At 54.2% G+C, this 22,483-nt stretch overlaps 1 protein-coding gene and 1 non-coding gene across 2 annotated transcripts in view; both read left to right on the forward strand.

The window, feature by feature from the left end:
- The first annotated feature begins 251 nt into the window (after nt 1–251).
- Nucleotides 252–22,483, forward strand: part of RAMP1 (receptor activity modifying protein 1) — a 39,967-nt gene continuing 17,735 nt past the window's right edge. The window contains exons 1-2 of the mRNA XM_043462136.1: nt 252–402; nt 9,482–9,620. Coding sequence (XP_043318071.1) covers nt 351–402; nt 9,482–9,620 — 191 coding nt within the window. The 5' untranslated portion in view covers nt 252–350. The remainder of the gene's footprint in view (nt 403–9,481; nt 9,621–22,483) is intronic.
- TRNAS-GGA lies at nt 22,170–22,241 on the forward strand. The gene has a single exon. It is a non-coding gene; the product is annotated as a tRNA-Ser (tRNA).

Raw genomic sequence — 22,483 nt, forward strand, 5'->3', positions numbered from 1 at the left:
AGCGTGGGGTCCCCTGGGTAGGGTCCTGGAGACATTGCGCACGGCTTCTTCTCGGGCAAAGCCCCCGCGCCCCGCGGACCGGGCCGTATCGCTGGTGCAGCGTCTGCCCCCGCGCCCTGGCCGGCAGGTGCTGGCCAGCCCGGCTCGCCTGCTGCGGACCCTCCCTGCGGCGGCGCGGCCCCCATCCCCGCGAGGGCCCCCCTCCACCCGCCGCAGGCCGCAGTGGGCCGGGCCCCGCGGCCGCCGCCTCCCGCCGCTCCGCTGCCGCCCCCGCCCCCGGTGCGCCGGCCGGCGTGCTCAGTGCTCAGCGGGGCGCGCGGCGGGCGGCTGGACTCGGCTCGGCTGCGGCCATGGCCCCGGGCCTGCGCGGCCTCCCGTGCCGTGGCCTCTGGCTGCTCCTGGGTGAGTAGGCTGGGGTCCCGGCTCCGGCTCGGGACGCGGCCGCGGGCGGAGGGCGCCTCCCTCCGGGGAAGGGGCGGCTTCTGCGGCGTCGCGGGGGCGCGGGGCGCGGGCGCTTCCCCGGCCGCCGCCGGGCGCTCAGGTTCCGGAGGAAGCCGTGACCGCCCTCGTGCACCTTGGCCCCCAGCTGCGGGCCGTTTCAGGTCCCAGAATCAGAACCACGCACCATTTACCTAGAAAACTGTCTAAAACTGAAAATCGACTCATTCACAGCCAACAGTTGCTGATTTGTAGATAAGCCTCCTTTGCAGAAAGGAGGCCGGCAGTTCTCTTCGGGGCATTTCCACAGGGGTGTGGGTGGGGGTGTGGGTGTGGGTGTGGGTGTGGGTGTGTGTGTGGGTGTGTGTTGACTTGCCACTGTGTGTGTGGGTGGGTGTGCGTTGTCTTGCGTGTGTGTGTGTGTGTGTGTGTGTGCATGCGCGTTGACTTGCCACTCTGTGTGTGGGTGGATGTGTGTTGACTTGCCACTCTGTGGGTGGGTGGGTGTGCGTTGACTTGCGTGTGTGTGTGTGTGTGTCTGTGTGTATGTGTGGCTAGTAGCAGTCCAGAGAGGGACTCTTGGGGAGGTGGCGGAACGCGCCTGGCTTTATGCTCTGAGATACAAGGGTGGCAGGAACCTGCACCTGACTTAGCAAAATTTAGCAATAATTGTCGTCTTCAGTTTCCTCTTCCCAATGTTTTCATAAAATGCTAAGCAACCTTCCTGAACTGCCTCAACTATTGTATTAATTTCGTGTATTTAGTTACCTTTTAATAACCAAATCAGTCATGTAAAGTGGAAGAATCCAGTGGCCCAGGGAGGCCCCCACGGTTCTTCTTGGTAGCTGTGTCTTGGCCGCTGAGCAGTGATGCCGCCCTTGGGGAAGGGGGACCCCACACTGCGTAGCTGCTCAAGAGGCAGCCAAGGGCTGCGGGGCTTGTCTGGGAGGCGGGAGGCTGCCACTCCAGGCCTCCAGTTCCCACACCTCACCAAGGAGTGCTGTATCTGCCGAAAACCCTTAGCCTCTACTTCAACAGAATGTACTCTGAAAGCTGATCCTGCCACTTAAGCATTTTTGCTGAAGTTATATGAAAAGCAGAATCTTATAATATTATTCTCTTCTTTTGCATTAGGATCTGTGGGTTTGACCTGGAACGTACTGTTTTAGTTTCTTAAGAAATGAGCATTTCTCTTTCAGCAAGGTAGAGAGCTGGGCTGAGTCAGTTTCCTAAGCATAAATAAACAAATTCTCATTCCTGCTGTCCAAAAGCTGCACCCTCTAAAGCTTGTATAAATAAAACACTTTATCATGATCACATATTAAAGACCTTCCTTGTTTACCAAGAAAATAATACATGTTCTGGTGGAAGGTCAAAGTCCTGGAACCCTAACATTCTGAGAGGTCTGGCTAATGTTATATCATGGAAGAAGAAACACAGCTTTATGAGGTTATCAGCCAATTAGTGTCATTGGAGCCCAGCAGTAATCAGAAGAATTAGGAGAGCACATGTTTTTCTTCCCAAGGGGTAGTGTGAGCTAGAGCCCTTTGGTGATGAAGATTTTGCTACCCAGAATAGCAAGGTGGAATTTCTTATTTTTCATCAGTCAGAAAAGAAGGACATTTCCAGAGGAGCCAGAGTCTGTATATGATGACTTCGTTGTAAGCTCCTGTTTCTACACGCCCACCTTCACTCGACAGTGCTGGCCGACGTTGGCCTGTATGAACTCCTCCGTCATCTGTCCTGGGAAACACGCATCTCCCCCGGCGTCTGGGGGAGGGGGTGCTTCTTGCAAGGCTGCCCTGTCCCTGGGTCGGGAAGATCCCCTGGAGGAGGGAATGGCCACCTACTCCACTGTCCTTGCCTGGAGAATCCCGTGGACAGAGGAGCCTGGCGGGCTACAGTCCGTGGGGTCGCACAGAGTCAGACGCTGGGTGACTAACACTGTTTATTGAAATATGTGACTTCATATAAATACAAGGGTAGCTGCTTGGGACCGACCAGGACACCACAGGAAATGCAGTCCGCGTGACTGCTTCGGATCACCATGCTGCTTTCAGTCCGGAGGCGGCTCTAATCCTGGAGTCCGCAGTGTCTGTTCACCCTTTCTGTGTGTGTAGTGGCAGGGAGACGTTTCTGGGCATCCGTCTTCCGTCCACAGGTGCATGCCCATTGGTGTGCACATGGTCAGTGCCAGGCCAGGGCTGTTGAGAGACGTTTATGCCCACGTCGGAAGCAGCGGTAACCACACGTCAAGGGAGAGTTTTAGGAGAAATCCTTACTCAGGGCAAATAGCTAGCTGGGGGAGGTCGGTTCCTCCTGCTTTTCCCCCAGGATGAAGCAATCGCGCAGCTTCTTCTCAGAAACGGCGCCTGGCAGAGTGTGCGATGGCGGCGCCCCGAGTGACCTGAATTCCAGTGAAGACGCTGAGCCGTCGGCAGGGCAGCCCCTCCGGCTTGGCCGCCTTCAGGCCCGGAGCTCATCTTTCCCGAGGGCCGCCTGCCTCCGGGACGGTCTCGGGGAGGGACCCGGGATGCAGGCCCAAAGCTTTGTTTTGTCCTCTCAGCTGGACGTGGGGGCCGTGCATCCAGGTTCCATCCTGGGAGCCGCAGGGGCCCCAGGAGGGCCGGGCAGAGCACCTCTCCAAGACAGACACACAGACAGACCTCTCCCGAGTGAGCCCGAGAGGTGAACGTTTCCAGCCCGTGACCCCGTCACATCTGAGTCAGATGCGTGCCTTGCAGGGTGGTGGGCCTGGGTGGTGGATGCATGGTGGGCACACGCTGGGGCGGGGTTGAGGGGCTTCGAGATCCCTGCCCGAGAACCTCTCTTTCTGCTGGGGACTCAGGGGAGACCTGAGGAGGAGATGGGGAGCCTGGGGCGGGGCCGGGGGAGGGGCGGAACCCCCGCTGACCCTGTGTGCCCCCCCACCCACCTGCCCCTGCTCTGCAGCTTCCCCCTGGCACGTGGAGACCACAGGACGCTGCTGGGGCTCTGCCCTGTCCCCCCAGCCCCCTCCCCCCTCCCATGGAGCGCCCACAGGGATGTCCCGGGCACCAGCCCTTCCCCGCTCCAGGATGAATGACCTTGGGGCTGGGTAACGTTTCTAGAGAATGCATCTGTTCTTGGCCAGGAGGGTTATGTCAACACAGCAGTGAGAGGAGGCTCCCAAGCTAAACAAGAGCTTATTCTTGGTGACATAATGACGGTATTGTTGTCCATGGAGAAAAAACAAAAAAATTTCCCTAAGATTGTTTTATGTTAGTATTTTCTTTGACATCGAAAGACATCACTTCAGTGATCATTCGAAACACGGATTCTGAGCAGCTTCACTGAAGCAGGGTCCGTGGCCAAGTCTCGGCAGGGGAGCAGGGGACCCAGGCGTCTCATCACAGCCAGCCCGCCCTTATTTCCTCCTCATTAGGCCTCCCAGTGTCTCTTTCACGTTCCTCTGCGATCCCACCCCCCTCCCACCGGGCGGAGTTCTCCGTTGATTTCTGTGGGACCAGGGACCATAGGCCGCCCCCTGCATCCACCTAGGCAGCCCCCACCTGTGTGTGCTTCCAGGACTCTGCACCCCCACAGCCGAGAGGATCACTAGCAAGGATTCTCCTAAGCCAGACCTCACCTGGGAGGATCAAAGACAGCAGTTTACCCGGCAAATGACCCGGTGATAACGCCTGCCTCACAGTCACACACTCCAGCCCACTGTCAACTGGAACGAAAGCAGTTCATGAATCAGATAGCAGACTTGAGAGCTGGACCATAAAGCCCGAGCGGTGAAGAATTGATGGTTTTGAGCTGTGGTGTTGGAGAAGACTCTTGAGAGTCCCTTGGACTGCAAGGAGATCCAACCAGTCCATCCTAAGGGAGATCAGTCCTGAATATTCAGTGGAAGGACTGATGCTGAAGTTGAAACTCAGCATACTTTGGCCACCTGATGTGAAGAACTGACTCATTGGAAAAGACCCTGATGCTGAGAAAGATTGAAGGCGGGAGGAGAAGGGGACGACAGAGGATAAGATGGTTGGATGGCATCACCGACTCATGGACATGAGTCTGAGTAAGCTCCAGGAGTTGGTGATGGACAGGGAGCCCTGGCGTGCTACAGTCCATGGGGTTGTAAAGAGTCAGAAACGACTGAGGGACTGAACAGCAACAGTAGCAAACCTCATGTTTTGGGGGAAGAGGCCTGAAAGGCAAAGGCGTGGTGAGGTAACAGAGGTTGGCCCCTCTGCAGGTGGCATTACTGCCTCGAGCAGATTCCAGGGTCTGTGCGGAAGGATGCTGTGGGCTGGGTAGAAGCGCAGATGAGGGAAGCACTCCCTCCTCCTGGTGACTTCCCCCTGGTACCTAACAGTAGGGTCACATGGTGCCAGGCCTGCAAGGGGCTTTCGAGAAGCCAGAACAGACCTGGAACGTTGAGAGAGCCGTCCCTGGCCGGGAGTGAGGAGTCTCCCAGCTGATCTGCTGAGGCAGGCCGCTAAGTAAGCAGGAGGCACAGGCTCTGAATTCCCCTCCCCTTTCGTGGTTGGCTGTTGAAGGGTTCCTGGTAGCAGTTAGAAGATGGCGCAATGCACAGTCGGATAGGGCCCTGTGCTGGGCAGGGCGGAGGAGGTGATGGTTCACCGGGCCTTGAAGGTTGAGTAGGAGTTTTCACTTGTCACACAGAGTGTATATTTTTTTTTTTTCATTTTGTCTTTTGGGTTCTTGTTTTCTTTTTCCAGAGTAGACGGAGAAAGGCTAAAGGTAACATATTCAAACCAAGTGCTGTTTACGTCATCCTCTGGGGCATTTAGTGACTGGCCAGGCAGGTAGCTTCCTGGGCATTTGGCTCCCAAGTGTCTGTAACCAGAGGAGTCCTGGGAGTGGGTGGTTCCCACTGTGCTGGACCCAGCTTGGAGAGAAGGTGATTCAGCTGGAGCACTCAGAGCAAGGCTTTTCCCGCAGCTATTAGGAGAAGGTCCAGGCAGTATAGAGGCGGCGCTTTAGAAACCCCATTCCTTAACCCATAGAAAATACGGAAGAGCAGAAGGCAGCATGATCAGCTGTAACCACAGCACTCAGATCACCTGCTCTCGATTTACCTCAGATTTACTGATTTTAATTGAGGAGTGACTTCCCTCGTGGCTCAGACGGTTAAGGAGTCTGCCTGCAATGCAGGAGACCCAGGTTCAATCCCTGGGTCGGGAAGACCCCCTGGAGAAGGGAATGGCTACCCACCCCAGTACTCTTGCCTGGAGAATTCCATGGACAGAGGAGCCTGGTAGGCTACAGTTCATGGGGTTGCAAAGAGTCAGACACGACTGAGCGACTGCACTTCTTCAATTCAATGGAGTAATTGGCATAGAATAAAGAATGCATTTCAAGTGTGTGACTTAGAAGGTCCTGGGATGTGTATGCACCCACGTGGACTCAAGACTGTGAGCATGTGTACCCACCACCTCCAAAGCTGCCGCTGTCGCCTCCCCTTCCTGCCCGCTCCCACCACCCCTTCGGGGCTCCACGCCCTGTGAGTCGCTAAGGGCCGCCCACACTGCACACCCGCAGGGAGGGCCACGTGGGGCTGACCCTGTGGACACGAGTTCTGGAAACGAGCCCTGTGGGCCCGCTTGGTGCAGGAGGGTCTCATTTCACAGAGAAAGAAACTGGCCCAGAGGTGACGGGGCCCGGCGGCCCAGCCCGGGTGGTGGGGGCGATGGGCCGGGGCCCGGAGGCCCACAGGCTCTGCAGGGGAGGCTCTGAGCTCAGCTCCCCGGCCAGCTAGTCCAACAAGGGAGGGGCCCTTCCCACAGCTAGCCCCCACCCATGACCCCGGCCCTGGGAGGCCTGTGCGGGTCTGCGGCTCTGTCTCCGCTAACGCGGCGTGGGATGAGTGGCAGCAAGACAGGCTGGTCCTGCAGGCGTGCAGCCTCAGGCCAAGGGCACAGGCTAGAAGAGAGACCTGGCGGGCCCTCCCCTGGGCCCTTGTCGCTAGTTAGAAAGCCCCCAAGCCCCAAGGGCCCCCGGGGGGCGCCGGCCACCCTGTCTTTCTGGCCCCAGGCCCGTTGCCATGGCGATCTCCCTGCTGGGGCCAGGGGCATTCTCCGTGCTTTCTCTGAGCCCCTCCAGCCCCAGCCAGCCCCCCTGAGCTGATGGATGCAGATGCGAGGGCAAATCCTGCCTCGACTTGCTCCTGTCTGCCCGGCAGCCTCACCCTTGGCCTCTTAAGATATGCGCTGTGAAGGATTAACCTCGCAGTCACCCAGGAATGGAACCCATCTGGTCTCAAACAGCTGGTTTTAAAACTTTGGGCAGCGTATTCCATTTTAAAGCTGTGATGTGGCCTCTCTTTGAAATGAAAAAAACTATATCAGGCTCATTTTTTATTAAAAAAATAAAAACCACAAACCCAGCGTCCTTCTCCCGTGCTTAAAAATGAACCTGGTTTCCAGATTTACCCAAGCAGCTTGCCCAACCTCATTCCAGTTGTCAGAAGGCCGGGAGAACCAGCTCTGGGCTCCTGCAGGGCAGGGAAGAAAGGGTAGTGGTGAGGGGCAGACTTTGTCCCCACGGAGCAGAGGGCCCACCCTTGGGACACAGACAGCGGCTCCCAGAGAGGCTGACCGTGGGCCAGCTCAGAGCCGGGCCACGACGAGGCCCAGCGGGCCTCGCACCCACAGTGGGGGCTAGAACGTGACCTCTGAGGCCTCTGAGGCCCGGGACGATGGTGGGGGACCGTTGTGGGACCCCTCCAGCACCCACATTTGCGCCTGGCTTTCGGTTGCCCCCGGCTCCCTGACGAAGATGCACGTTTGTCTTCCTTCTCCCTAACCCGGCCCTCCCAGCGCAGAAGGGGAGCCCAGCGCCCTTCCAGACTTCCTGGGGACGCTCCGAGGCGCCTCGCTGCAACCCACGCAGAGTGCGCTCTGCTAAAGGCGGGTGTCGCGGGCTTGTTCATTGGACAAATAATAATGCGCAGAGCCGCTGGCTACCTGGGAGGGTGACGGGCGATCAGAAGGCGGCCAAAGGAAAGGAAAATCCCCCTGCCCGCCCTAAATGAGGCCTGGAGGGAGAGACGGGCGCAGGGACCTTGGGGAGGAGGCCGCGGAGGAGGACGGGCCCCATCTGGGTCTGGGCTTTGCGGGGTGAAAGGCAGTCTACGGGCCTAGCCCCGGTGGTTGTGCAGAGTGCTGAGGGGGCGGGGCACCGGGCTGGGGCCTTCAGAAGGCAGCTGGAGCGCCTCCGTGAGCCAGTGTCTAAGCCCTCCCAAGCGACCTGTGCACGCATGTGGGCTTTCCCTGGGGCGGGGGGCCATCTGGATGGAGCCGGGGTTGGGCGCAGCCCTTTCCCCCAGCTGGTCCTCAGGTGCGCAGTGCTTCGCGGGGTGGACCCAGCAGGGGGCCCATCCCAGGGCACCCAGGGTGGGCTGGCCTGCTGCCCAGCCTGCAGGTCCTCTCCTGGGGCTCCTCCAAGGTGGGAGAGGGTTCCTCTTCCCAGCATCTCGTCTCCCCCACCCACCTCCCATTACTCCTGGTTTCTCTGGCTGAAAACCCCCCGGGTCCTCCCTGCTTGACTGGCTTCCAGGTGCCCAGCCTGCGTGTCCAGATCTGGGGGACAGAGGGGCACCCTTCACTCGGCGGGTGCAGGACTGGGCACCTCGGCGCTCAGGCAGGTGAAGTGAAGTGAAGAAGTCGCTCAGTCGTGTCTGACTCTTCGCGACCCCAGGGACTACACAGTCCGTGGGAATCTCCAGGCCAGAATACTGGAGTAGGTAGCCTTTCCCTTCTCCAGGGGATCATCCCAACCCAGGAATTGAACCCAGGTCTCCCGCATTGCAGGCAGATTCTTTACCCCTGAGCCATGAGGTGAAGCCTGAGGCTTTTTACAGCTCCTGCCTCCGGCTTCGCCTCTAGCTCCATGTGCCGTGGACTGCCTGTTGTTTGGCTTTTTATTTGTGATTAATCACAGAGTTAATCACAGACCCTGGCAGTCTGTGGGGTCGCAGAGTCAGACACGATTAAGCGACTGAACAAACAAATCTCAGCGTTGTCCTTGTATTGCTGTGAACTGTCACTTTGTTAGCTCGGGCCCCTGACAAGATGTGTCCGGCCTGGCCTCTATCACTTAGATAGGTGGAGTCATTAGTCTCCTGCCCCTGATGGGTGACACGGAATTGGGGGCTCACGTGGACCCTGGAGAGGAGGGTGGGGCCCCCTGCCACCACATGCCCCCCGGCTCTGGGGGGACAGAGACAGGGTCTGCTCCCCTGCTTGCCAGGGGCCCTGTGCCCGGCCGCCCTCCCGGCCCCCAGGGCAGTCTGCCCTTGGCCTTTGTTTGGGACAGCCCATCGGCTCTGTTACCTGGAGCCGTCACCACTGTCCACCTGTTCCTCTCCCTAGTCCTCACGGGTGGAAGGGTAGGAAGAGCTCAGGCGACAGCTTGTCAGCTTGGTTTCTAGCCGATGAACATCCAGACCCAGAGGACACAAGCTGTCCTCTGGGCCGGCACACGCTGGTGGGAGAGGGGGCCGGGGTCTCCAAGACCCTGTGCTGCTCGCCAGCCTCCCTGGGGCAGGCTGATTCCTCCCCTCCCTCCCGGGCAGACGCGCAGGGGCCTCGTGCGTGATCAGCCTGCATCCAGTCCTGGCAGGCTGTTCTCACTGCCACAGTTTCCGCATCTGCGAAGTGCAGGCTTAGGAACCAGATTGGGGGTGCGTGAGGCCGAAACGATGTGTGCATGTCAGACCGTGTCCCCCGGACCAGAGGACGTGCAGTCCCTGCTCTGGAGCAGGGAGACGGTGGTCTTGGACACACCATCAGCAGGTGGGCCTTTGCTGGGCCCTGAAGTGACTGATAAAGCAATGATCCGCTGGAGCCTGGACGCCCCCTCCCGGGATCACGGCGCCCCCCCTAGGCCACTGGGGGGACCTCGGAGTCGGACGGGCCACTCAATGCTGATGGGTGTGGGCCGCAGAGGATGGAGCCAGCCCCTGCCCCCGCAGGGATGGGCAGGCTGGACTGGCGAGCTGAGCGGATGACCCGTCCGGGGGCTCTCGTTGCAGTGACCCAGCTCTGCCTGGCCACCGCCTGCCAGCACGCCGACTATGGCGCTCTCCTCCGGGAGTCCTGCCTGCCCCAGTTCCAGGCGCACATGGAGGCCGTCGGGAGGACGCTGTGGTGCGACTGGGGCAAGACCATCAGGTGAGTCCGGCATGTCCCGGGGGGCAGCGGGGGTGCTGTGAGAGGGGTCCCTCGATGGTGTCGGCGTCTCCCCCCACCCAGGCCTGGCTCCTTCATCTTCTAGGGCAGCCATATCAGCAATCAGCTTGTCTGTGGTCGATATTCAAGGCTGAGTTTTCCTAGGCTGTTTCTGCTTCCTTGGGGGCTCCAGTGGGCAAATACAGGCAAAGAGAAACACCCTCCAAACACCGAGATCACAGCGGAGTGGAGGACCCAGCCAGGCACGCGGGGTCCCCAGTGTGTGTGCGGGTTTCTGGGCCGGGCTCCGATGTCTTCAGTACAAGGTCTGCCGCTCGGTTTACAGCCCGGCCCAGAGACACAGGAGCTGAGCACGGGGTCCTCAACCTCCTGCAGTTAACGTGAAGCCCGCACGTCCCTCCAGGGTTTGAGCAGAGGCTCAGTGACAGCCACCCCGGTAGGGCCTTCTCCCTGTCCTCCTCCTCCACGGCCTTCAGGGTCTCCTTTTCTGAGCTGAGAAATCACTCATGAGTTAGAAATCAAAGGGGGATGCAGGTTATTAAAAATCAGCTTTTCAGGCTAATGGGCCTCCTGCCTCTCTAAGGGATTTGTGTTTAAATGAAAGGTCACACATTATTAAGATGCAGAGAAGATGCCGAGGGGTCCCTGGGGATCCGCGCTCCCCCCACCACCACCCAGCTCTGTGCAAGTGGTTTGTGTAGACAGATTGCAAACCAGTGGCCTAGCAGAAGAGGTAGCGCAAGTGTGACATTCTGAACGAAGCAGTGGTGACAGGTTCCTAGAAATGAAGCCGCCGCGGGAGGCTCCCGACTGTAGTCAGAGTGCAAACAGAAGTCATTATCACCGGGCCCAGAGTCTGCCATCCTCCCAGCTGAGCCAGGCATGATTCAGCTGGAACTCGGCATGGGGGGTGGGAGTGAGGTTGCTAGGAAATTTATTTATTTAAAAAGGAAATCAAGACTATTGAAGGAGGAAGAGGCAGAAGTCCCCGTTGTGAGAGCTTCTCAGCAAGTCAGCTGGGGCTAGCGAGCTGGTTGGCAGAATAAAGGCCCCTAGAGATGTGTTCAGTTCAGTTGCTCGGTCGTGTCTTATTCTTTGTGACCCCATGGACTGCAGCACACCAGGCCTCCTTGTCCATCACCAGCTCCCAGAGTTTGCTCAAAATCATGTCCATCGAGTAGGTGATGTCATCCAACTATCTCATCCTCTGTCAACCCTTCTCCTCCTGCCTTCAATCTTTCCCAGCATCAGGGTCTTTTCCAATGAGTCAGTTCTTCGCATCAGGTAGCCAAAGTATTGGAGCTTCAGCATCAGTCCTTCCAATGAATATTCAGGAATGATTTCTTTTAGGATGGGTTGGTTGAATCACCTTGCAGTCCAAGGGAATCTCAAGAGTCTTCTCCAGCACCACAGTTCAAAGGCATCTGTTCTTCTGTGCTCAGCCTTCTTTATGGTCCAACTCTCACATCCATATGTGACTACTGGAAAAACCATAGCTTTGACTAAACAGATCTTTGTCAGCAAAGTAATGTCTCTGCTTTTTAATATGCTATCCAGGTTGGTCATAGCTTTTCTTCCAAGGAGTAAGCATCTTTTAATTTCACGGATGCAATCATCATCTGCAGTGCCCAAAAAACTAAAGTCTGTCACTGTTTCCATTGTTTCCCCATCTATTTGCCATGAAGTGATGGTACCAGATGTCATGAACTTAGTTTTTTGAATGTTGAGTTTTAAGCCAACTTTTTCACTCTCTTCTTTCACTTTCATCAAGAGGCTCTTTAGTTCTTCTTCACTTTCTGCCATAAGGGTAGCATTATCTCCATATCTGAGGTTATTGACATTTCTCCCGGCAATCTTGATTCCAGCTTGTGCTTCATCCAGCCCAGTGTTTCTCATGATATACTCTGCATATAAGTTAAATAAGCAGGGTGACAACATAACAGCCTTGACGTACTCCTTTCCCAATTTGGAACCAGTCGGTTTTTCCATGTCTGGTTCTAACTGTTGCTTCTTGACCTGCATACAGGTTTCTCAAGAGGCAGGTCAGGTGTTCTGATATTCCCATCTCTTTAAGAATGTTCCACAGTTTGTTGTGATCCACACAGTCTAAGGCTTTGGTATAGTCAATAAAGCAGAAGTAGATGTTTTTCTGAAACTCTCTTGCTTTTTTGATGATCCAGTGGATGCTGGAAATTTATTCTCTGGTTCCTCTGCCTTTTCTAAATCCAGCTTGAACATCTGGAATTCCATGGTTCATGTACTGTTGAAGCCGGGCTTGGAGAATTTTGAGCATTACTTTGCTAGCGTGTGAGATGAGTGCAATTATGCAGTAGTTTGAGCATTCTTTGGCATTGCCTTTCTTTGGAATTGGAATGAAAACTGACCTTTTCCAGTCCTGTGGCCACTGCGGAGTTTTCCAAATTTGCTGTCATATTGAGTGAAGCACTTTCACAACATCATCTTTCAGGATTTGAAATAGCTCAACTGGAATTCCATCACCTCCACTAGCTTTGTTTGTGGTGGTGCTTCCTATGGCCCACTTGACTTCACATTCCAGGATGTCTGACTCTAGGTGAGTGATTACACCATTGCGGTTATCTGGGTCATGAAGATCTTTTTTGTATAGTCCTTCTGTGTATTCTTGCCACCTCTTCATAATATTTTCTGCTTCTGTTAGGTCCATACCATTTCTGTCCTTTATTGTGTCCATCTTTGCATGAAATGTTCCGTTGGTACCTCTAATTTTCTTGAAGAGATCTCTAGCCTTTCCCATTCTATTGTTTTCCTCTACATTACGTGGCAGGGGGGAGGTAAATCACAGATGGACTAAGGTTGCTAACCAGGTGACCTTGGGATGGGGGATTATATGGTTATCTGGGCGGGTCCAACACCCTCACAAAGCTCCTTAAATTGTCCAGCTTTGGCGGTTTGTGCTTCCCCCATGGCTCAGACAGTGAAGAGCCTGCATGCAACGCAGGAGACCAGAGTTCGATCCCTGGGTTGGGAAGATTCCCTGGAGAAGGGCACGGCAACCCACTCCAGTATTCTTGCCTGGAGAATCCCATGGCCAGAGGCGCCTGGCGGGCTATAGTGCATGGGTCACAGAGTCGGACACGACTGAGCGACTCACACTTTCACTTGATGATTACAGTACCTTTAAAGTCACTTTGATGTCCTTTGGGCCTGCCCCCCTCATCCTCTGACTTTCTGGCATCATGAGATTCTCCAGGCTCATTCTGTGGGTTTTCTGCCCCAGCCCTGGAATCAGCCATTTTTCCAGGGAGCCCTGGTTCCTTTTATTAAAGAGTGGTGTTCAGAGGCCAACATAAACATACACATATATTCCTATCAGGGATTGAGACGTAACCAATGAAACCACGTAAGTCCAAGAAGAGAAAGAACATGGGTGAATCCGCCTTTAACCTTGGTGTAGGGCAAGGCTATATATAACCCTATTTATTTCAAGGAAGTGGCTTATGATTGTGGGGTGTGCAAAGTCCGAAACCTGTGGGGCAGGCCGAGGCTGGAGGTCTTGGACAGAGCTGATGCTTGCAGCCTCAAGGCGGAATTTATTTTTATTTTATTTTATTTATAGCTGTGCTGGGTCTTCGTTGCCGGGCTCGGGCTTCTCATTGTGGTGGCTTCTCCCGCTGCAACGCGTGGGCTCTAGGCCACTTGGATTTCAGCGGCTGTGGCTTGTGGGCCCTAGAGCACAGGCTCGGTAGTTGTGGTGCCCAGGCTTAGCTGCCCCATGGCATGTGGGAGCAGGGATCAAACCCACGTCCCCCGCAATGGCAGGCAGATTCTTAACCACTGACCGCCGGGGAACTCTGAAGCAGAGCTCCTTAACTTGCTTTCAAGGCCTTTCTGCTGAGAGTGAGGCAGGGGACCCCCCTGCCGCCCCGCCCTGCATCATCAAGAATGATCTCCTGTATTTAAGTCCACTCGGCCTCTGTCTCCTCTGTCCTGAGAATGGCTTGGGGGTCATCGTTCAGTCCTTCCTTGTATGAGGATGCCTGGGGGGCCTCAGATTCCTCAGGGGTCTGACCCATCGCTGCACCAGGTCCTTGCGGGGCCGCTGGGCCCAGGAGAGCAGGCTCCTGTCCGTGCGCCAGGCCAAGTCCACCGTGTCCCGGAGGTCAGCTCATTAAACTGCAGCCCTGGTTCACTAATGGGAACTTAACATGATTTGAAACATTAACTGGGGGTGTAATCTAATTGGGGAAGCTTCAGAGGACATGGGAAAATATGTTGTCAGATGCTCTTGTCAGAGACCTTCCTGTGCTGTTGGTCGGGGGGGGAGGAATCTGGAATGTGCAGGACTCAGCTAGGAAACGGCTGGTTTTATTTATTTATTTTTTAATATTTGTTTACTTGGCTGCGCTGTGTCTTCATTGCAGCCTGCAGGATCTTAAGTTGCAGCACGCGGGACCCGGCTCCCTGACCACGGACTGAACCCGGGCCCCTGGCACTGGCAGGCGGATTCTTAACCCCTGGACCACCAGGGAGGTCCCGAGGGCTGGTTGACAGTGATCATTTTTTCCCCAAGCCGAGAAATGTCGAGTGGGTTTAGGAGGCCAGGAGACAGCCCTGCTCGTCCACTTTGCACACAGCTTCAGGCTCTGAGCTGGGGAAGGTGTCAGGGCGGAAGCGTCACAGGTGGGCCAGGGCAGCGGGCACTGCCTTCTGAGACTGGTCATCACGGGACAGAACTTCTGCTTCATCCCGGTGTCTCTGCCCTGAAGCCTCCGGGTTTGTGTCCGGCTCCCAGGAGGGGCTTTCCAGGGGGCTCAGAGGTTAAAAAAAAAAAAAAATGCACCAGCCAATGCAGGAGACACAGGAGACGTGGGTTCATACCTTGATCGGAAAGATCCCCTGGAGGAGGAAATGGCAACCCCCTCCAGTATTCTTGCCTGGAAAATTCCATGGACAGAGGAGCCTGGCGGGCTACAGTCCATGGGGCTGCAAAGAGTTGGACACAACTGAGCGCACACACACCCACACGTTTGTCTGCCTCAACACACAGAATCTTCAGCGTCCGAGGGGCCTGGGTCCCTGTGGCCTGCTCCTGGGGACCCCTCCCTGCCACGCGGGCCCCATGAAAGCCCTCCAGCCTGGCCTGAGCCTCGGTTCAGTTACGAGGGTTCCCGGGGAGGACAGAGAACCAGGGCCCTCTACCAGGGAGACCTGGTTTCGGCGGGTCGCTGGCCCGCCACGGGGTCTGCCCAGGCCGCTGCAGTGCCCCTTCCACTGTGAGAACCGCGGGCCTGCCCGTGTGTCCCTTGGAAGGAGCCAGTTCAGGAGATTCTTCCCGGCTCAGCAGCAGCAGGTGGAACACCTGCTCTGCTTCTGACGGGGCCCGAGAGCAGCATCTTCCTTCAACACCGAGGTCTCTCTGGGGCAGCGGCTGCCACCGCCCCCCGCCCGGGGCTCCTGCTGTGCTGGGCCGCCCCTCCCTTGGGGGGCCCACACCCAGGGTGCCGGGCAGGCCCCTCACCAGCGCCCCGCAGGACGCCTGGAGGGGAGGCTCGCCCACCTGAGCACCCCCCACAGCCGGGCGCTCTCGGAGCAGGGCCGGGCACGCGTGAGTGTTTGTCGAGGGTCTGCCCATGAGTGCTGGGCCACATCCTTGTCGGGAGGACCTGACGCAGAGGTCCACTTCCCCACCCTCTGCCCACCTGGGTGGGGGCACACCCTCCAGCTGTCCCAGAGCACCCACAGCCTCCAGCCCAGGGGTGAAGAAAGCTGGCAGACCCCCTGGGGCCTCTGGGGGCCTTCGGGGAGGCCTCCCCCGCTCCCCGGCCCGGCCTCAGCTGGGGCTCCTGCCCGCGGGCGGCAGGCGTCGACACGGCTTTCTGGTGGCTGGACCAGGGTGCGAGGTGGGTGAGCATGTGGCCACGGGCCTTCCCAGCCAGTCCCTACCTCCCCAGCTTCACGTCACCTCCCCGTCGCCTTTCTGAGTGTGACGCAGGCGGGCAGGAGACTCTGCTGCCTGGGGGGCAGCAGGGAGGGAACCCCGGGCTCTCAGAGCCCCCCCAGGATGCGTCGAGCTCTGCTGCCACGGGGGCCAGCATGTGCCCAGGTGGGCTGGGTGGGCAGAAGAAAGGGGGCACCCTTCCCCCCACAAAGGCAGCTTCTTGAAGCCCCATCCAGGTGGCATCCGGGTAGAGCCCTAGGGATGCCAGCTCTCGGCATAGATGTGTCCCAGGCACCCCATGACCCTGGGCACCCCGAAACCCTGGGCACAAGATCCCACAGCACCAGGCCAGGCCTGTCGGGCATGGGGGCAGGGTCTCAGGAGGCCTGCCAGCCCCCTGCTCTGTCTCTGGAGCTCAGCCAGGGCTGACCTAGGGGGCGGGTCCGGGGCTGGGGCCAGTGGTGGGTGCAGGGCGTGCTGGAGAGGGCAGGAGGGGGCTTTCTGGCTCCGAGGGGTGAGGATCAGAGGCAGAAAGCTCCCAGGAAGAGACCAACAACCACTGGCGCGAATTGGGGAGGAGGATTCATCCTCGGCTTCCCTCCACCTCCACGGCTCCCCTGGGGCGGGGGGACAAACACATGCTCCCCAGACGCAGGGAAACGGGCCGCCAGGCCCTGGCACCCCGCCTGCTCTGACGTCTTTTTCCATCAAGTGATGAAGGCCCAGTTTCACAATCTCCCCACTTGGGGGATGGAGTCAGGCCGTGTCAGAACGCAGAAGGTCAGAAGCAGACAGCGCTCAGCGGACCCCGGCCGGGGCGGAAGGGCAGGCAGATGGAACTCATCTGGGGCTGGGGGCTCCCTGCTCCGCGCCTCCCTCCTTGCCTCCCCTGGACACCTCTCCCCACAGCCCCGGAAACCGCAGGACTGTCTAGGCCGTCAAGCAGATGGGACTTCTCTGTCTGGGGCGGTGGGCCAGGCTTGTCGCGCCGGACAGCCTCTGGGGTCTTTGCACGCCGGGAAGAGGGGCAGGGCAGAGCTGGTGATGGGAGATGAGGACGGGGTGATAGGGTGCATTGGGGGGCAGGGGCGGCTGGGCGGGGGTCGTGGCAGATGTCCCTTCTTAATGCTGACCTCACCCCAGCACTCACCCTGCCCCATGCAGCGCCCCCGCCAAGTCCATGGACAGGGTCTCCAGGGACCCGCCCACCCCTCAGTCATTCACGCTCCGGGTCTACTGGCGGAGGGGCCAGGCACACTTTGAGATCACCTTTCTCTCCAAGTATCTTCCAGGACTTAAGCCCTGGACACTTATGTACAAGGTGCCCAGCGGGACACACTCGGGACAGCCCTTAGGTCTGAGATCCTTCTTCTCCAGCTCCTTGTCTTAGAAACAGAGACCTGGCCCTTCCCTGGTGTTCCCGTGGCTAAGACTCTGGGCTGTCAGTGTAGGGGCCCCAGGTTTGATCCCTGGTCACGGAACTAGATCCCACGTGCTGCAACTAAAGATCCCGTATATCTCAATGAAGCCTCAGTGCAGCCAAATAAATAAGATTTAAAAAGAAAAGAAATGGAGACCCCACTTTGTTTTTTTTGACTTTTTAAAAGTATTTCATTTATTTGTTTGGCTGTGCTGGGTCTTAGTTGTCGCATGTGGGATATTTAATTGCTGCGTGAGAACTCACTTCTGGTGTGTGGGGTCTAGTTCCCTAACCAGGGATCGAACCCAGGACCCCTGCACTGAGAGCAAGGAGCCTTAGCCACCAGGGAAGTCCAAGACCTCACTTTCTTAAAAACACACTCCTTTCGGGTAGGTGGGAAGCTGAGCTTACCCCACCGCTAGGGCGGGGCAGGCAGCCTATATCAATGGCAAGAAGGCCAAGTTAACACATCCTGATGTTTCCAATCCTATTTATGTTGAGCCATTTCTGGGGTTTGATATTGCAAATGATGTCACTATAAGAACTTTGTACGTAGAGACTTACTTCTTTTCGACTCATTTCTTTAAGAATTCTTGCACGTGGGCTTGCTATGACATGTGCCATGAACATTCTATGGTTCTTGATAGGTTTGGCCCCATCGCCCTGTTAAAGGATTTCACTAATTTGCATTACCAGCAACATTCAAAAATATGTATTTTTCATAGGTTCCTGTGTATGAGTTTGGGAAGATTTTATTTTTGCAGATTTAAATGAGATTTCCTCTTCAGTTTCAATTTGCCCATCTTTGACTGTTAGAAGACTGAGCTGTTCTCCCATAGCTGTTTGCAATTGTTTTTTCCCCTCAAATGCAAATTATCTGACCTTAACCTTCCCTGTTTATCTCTTGAGTCATTGGGGGTATTTTTAATCTTCTTGTACAAACTCTTGACTACGGTAAAGACTAGCTGTTTGTCATCTTGTTCTAAATACTTACTCTTCATGTTTCCCTTGGTGATGTTTATTTTCCATGTTTTATTTAATTAATTATTCAGTTAATACAAGTGCCCAGACTCATTCCTCAGAGCTCTGATTTCGGCGAGGTCCTGTCTGTTTCACAGGTTCAGTTGAGTCTTGTGGCCACAATAGTAAGTTGTTTCTATTTAGTTGTTCTGTTTTGAAATAACATTTATCTTCTCAATGCAGTGGATCGTTACATTAAGACGTGAATGAAAATTTATGTCCTTCCTACCTCAGTGATCCTAACGTTATTTTTTGAATGATATTTCCTCCCTCAATTGTTTGGTTATGCTTAGTTTAATACATTTAATACATTCTTGTACACATTTGAGTCTGTTTCAGGTAATTTTTACTTATGTTTTGGGGTCATATTCCAGCACTTCGATTATCATGGCTTTATGATATTTTCTACAAGTTAGAAGTGCTCATCTGATCCCACTGTGTTCACTTTCATTATATTTCACATTAGACTGTGCTCCGTCTGATATTTTTCCACCTGTTTTTCTGAAAGAACTGGAGAACCATTTTGCCAAATTCCATAAAAATTCGGTATTGAGACTCTGAGATGACTGGTATCAATCCGTCAACTTAGGAGGCATCACCTGTTTGCAGGAGCCCTTCCCAGGGAGGCACTGTGGGCCCTGGTGTCCTGAGCATCAGCAGCAGGTGGAGCTGGGTTGACCAGCTGTTACCTTTGGGTGCTGCGTCTTAGTGATTAGTACAAAAAACAAGCATGGGGCGGAGGTAGGGGGAGCATGGAACCAAGATGGGACCCATCGGGCGTGAAACCTGCTGAATCTTTCGCTACTTAAACTCTCTGGGCCTCGTTTCCTCCGCAGTGAAGTGAGTCTAGTAGCATTTTCTTGACTGACAGTTCCTGATTTGCCTCTATGTGAGTTTCCTTAATAGGATTTAGGATTAGACTGTGTGTGTGTGTACTGTCATTCAGTCATATCCGACGTTTTTGCAACCCCGTAGACTGTGTAACCCACCAGGCTGCTCTGTCCATGGGATTTTCCAGGCATGAATACTGGAGTGGGTTACCATTTCCTCCTCCAGGGGATCTTCCGAACCCAGGAATCAAACCCACATCTCCTAGCAGCTCCTGCATGGGCAGGCGGATTCTTTACCACTGAGCCATCTGGGAAGCCCAAAGACTTAGGCTCCTATTTGCCAAGTGGAGTATATGTGTTCAGCTGACTACTGGAGTCAAGAGTAGGAAATAATTGATGTACCTGGAGCATTATTTGTTCCTGCAAGGAGATCCTAAATATTCATTGGAAGGACTGATGCTGAAGCTGAAGTTTCAACACTTTGGCCACCTGATGTGAAGAGCAGACTCACTGGAAAAGATCCTGATGCTGGGAAAGATTGAAGGCAGGAGGAGAAGGGGACGACAGAAGATGTTTGCAAGAATCCTTCCCATGGGAGGACTCAGCTCTGAATGGGTTGGGAGAGTTCTCTCTCCAGTTTCTTCCTCCACTGTGGGTTAGTTTCCTGTTCCTTGTTTCCTGTTTGTATTTCAGCAGTGTTTATGTGGTCCACATCCTCCAGACTTCTCACTAAACCACAGTGGTGTGTAGTATTCCCTTAAATGTTGCTGTCCTCTGCACCCGAGTTCTGTGTTGTTGTTTGGCAGCACTAGGTCTTCTCTGCTTTGCAGAGGCTTTCTCTGCTTGCAGCGAACAGGGGCCACTCTGTGTTGCAGTATGTGGGCTTCTCCTGGCAGTGGCTTCTCTTGTTGTGGAGCACAGACCCTAGGCTCCTGGGCTTCAGTAGTTGCAGCATCTGGGCTTGGTAGTTGTGGCTTTCAGGCTGTAGAGCGTGGGCTTAGAATTGTGACAAGTGGGCCTAGTCACTACTCAGCACGTGGAATCTCCCCAGGCCAGGGATCGAACCCATGTCTCCTGCATTGGCAGGTGGATTCTTAACCACTGGACACCAGGGAAGTCCCAAGTTTTGTTTTATCTTTGTGTTTTTCTCCCCCTTTTTTCCTTCATTTAGATGCCACCTTATTCATCAAAGGGAAACCAAAAGGCCCAGTTTTTCATTCAGTTCAGTTCAGTCCTGTCCGACTCTTTGCAACCCCATGGACTGCAGCACATCGGGCTTCCCTGTACTTCACCAGCTCCCGGAGCTTGCTCAAACTCATGTCCCTCAGGTTGTTGATTCCATCCAGCCATCTCATCCTCCTGCCATCAATCTTTCCCAACATCAGGGTCTTTTCCAGTGAGTCAGTTCTTTGCATCAGGTGGCCAAAGTACTGGAGCTTCAGCTTCGGCATCAGTCCTTCCAATGAATATTCAGGACTGATCTCCTTTAGGATGGACTGGTTGGATCTCCTTACAGTCCAAGGGACTCTGAAGAGTCTTCTCCAACACCACAGTTCAAAAGCATCAATTCTTCAGTGCTCAGCATTCTTTTTAGTCCAACTCTCATATCCATACATGACCCCTGGAAAAACCATAGCTTTGACTAGACAGACATTTGTTGGCAAAGTAATGTCTCTGCTTTTTAATATGCTGTCTAGGTTGGTGATAACTTTTCTTCCAAGGAGCAAACGTCTTTTAATTTCATGGCTGCAGTCACCGTCTGCAGTGATTTTGGAGCCCAAAAAAATAAAGTCTGTCACTGTTTCCATTGTTTCCCCATCTATTTGCCATGACGTGATGGGACCAGATGTCATGAACTTGGTTTTTTTAATGTTGCATTTTAAGCCAACTTTTTCACTCTCCTCTTTCACTTTCATCAAGAGGCTCTTTAGTTCTTCTTCACTTTCTGCCATAAGGGTGGTGTCATCTGCATATCTGAGGTTATTGATATTTCTCCCGGCAATCTTGATTCCAGCTTGTGCTTCTTCCAGCCCAGCATTTCTCGTGATGTACTCTGCATATAAGTTAAATAAGCAGGGTGACAATATACAGCCTTGACTTACTCGTTTCCCTATTTGGAACCAGTCTGTTGTTCCATGTCCAGTTCTAACTATTGCTTCCTGACCTGCATACAGATTTCTCAGGAGGCAGTCAGGTGTTCTGGGATTCCCATCTCTTTAAGAATGTTCCACAGTTTGTTGTGATCCACACAGTCAAAGGCTTTGGCATAGTCAATAAAGCAGAAGTAGATGTTTCTCTGAAACTCTCTTGCTTTTTCGATGATGCAATGGATGTTGACAATTTATTCTCTGGTTCCTCTGCCTTTTCTAAATCCAGCTTGAACATCTGGAAGTTCGTGGCTCACATACTGTTGAAGCCAGGCTTGGAGAATTTTGAGCATTAGTTTACTAGCGTGTGAGATGAGTGCAATTGTGCAGTAGTTTGAGCATTCTTTGGCATTGCCTTTCTTTGGAATTGGAATGAAAACTGACTTTTTCCAGTCCTGTGGCCGCTGCTGAGTTTTCCAAATTTGCTGAGTGTAGCACTTTCACAGCATCATCATTTAGGGTTTGAAATAGCTCAACTGCTATTAAGGAGGAATTCCATCACCTCCACCAGCTTTGTTCGTGGTGATGCTTCCTAAGGCCCACTTGACTTCGCATTCCTGGATGTCTGGCTCTGTATGATTATCTGGGTTGTGAAGATCTTTTTTGCATAGTTCTGTGTATTTTTGCCACCTTTTCTTAATACCTTCTGCTTCTGTTATGTCCATACCATTTCTGTCCTTTATTGTACCCATCTTTGCATGAAATGCTCCCTTGGTAGCTCTCATTCTCTTGAAGAGATCTCTAGTCTTTCCCATTCTATTGTCTTCCTCTATTTCTTTGCACTGATCACTGAGAAAGACTTTCTTATCTCTCCCTGCTATTCTTTGGGACTCTACATTCAAAACTCTGGTGTTTTGGTTCCCTCCATGTCTATCTATCTGTCCATCTATCTCTTTCTATCCATTCATCCATCCATCTATTTACTTATCTATCATTGCATCTACCTGTCTACATCTGTGTGCCTATCTTTATCTATCTGTCTAATTCTACCTATCTACCAATCTAGGTATCCTTCTATCCATCTATATATATTTTATCTACCTACCTCTTCCTCTCTGCCTCTCTTCGTTGATTTCAGCTAATGTTCTAAAGTGCTTCTGTGGTGGCTCAGACGGTAAAGAATGTTCTAAAACCTATTTCTTTCTTTCTGCTTTCTATTTTGGTTTTATTTTGTACTCTCTGTTCTTTTATCGGGCTTCCCTGGTGGCTCAGACGGTAAGGCGTCTGCCTGGAGTGCAGGAGACCCGGGTTCGATCCCTGGGTTGGGAAGATCCCCTGGAGAAGGAAATGGCAACCCACTCCAGTACTCTTGCCTAGAAAATTACATGGGCTGAGGAGCCTGGTAGGCTACAGTCCATGGGGTCGCAAAGAGTCGGACACGACTGAGCGACGTCACAGGTCACAGGTTCTTTTATCAGCAATAGCTATTAATCTGATAGGGCTCTTGGTTACTTAATCTTTGCAGACAGGCTGTTAATTCAAACATGTCTTACTATTTTTAACATCATCAT

This window comes from Cervus canadensis, chromosome 2 (assembly GCF_019320065.1).
Source record: "Cervus canadensis isolate Bull #8, Minnesota chromosome 2, ASM1932006v1, whole genome shotgun sequence".
NCBI lineage: Eukaryota > Metazoa > Chordata > Mammalia > Artiodactyla > Cervidae > Cervus > Cervus canadensis.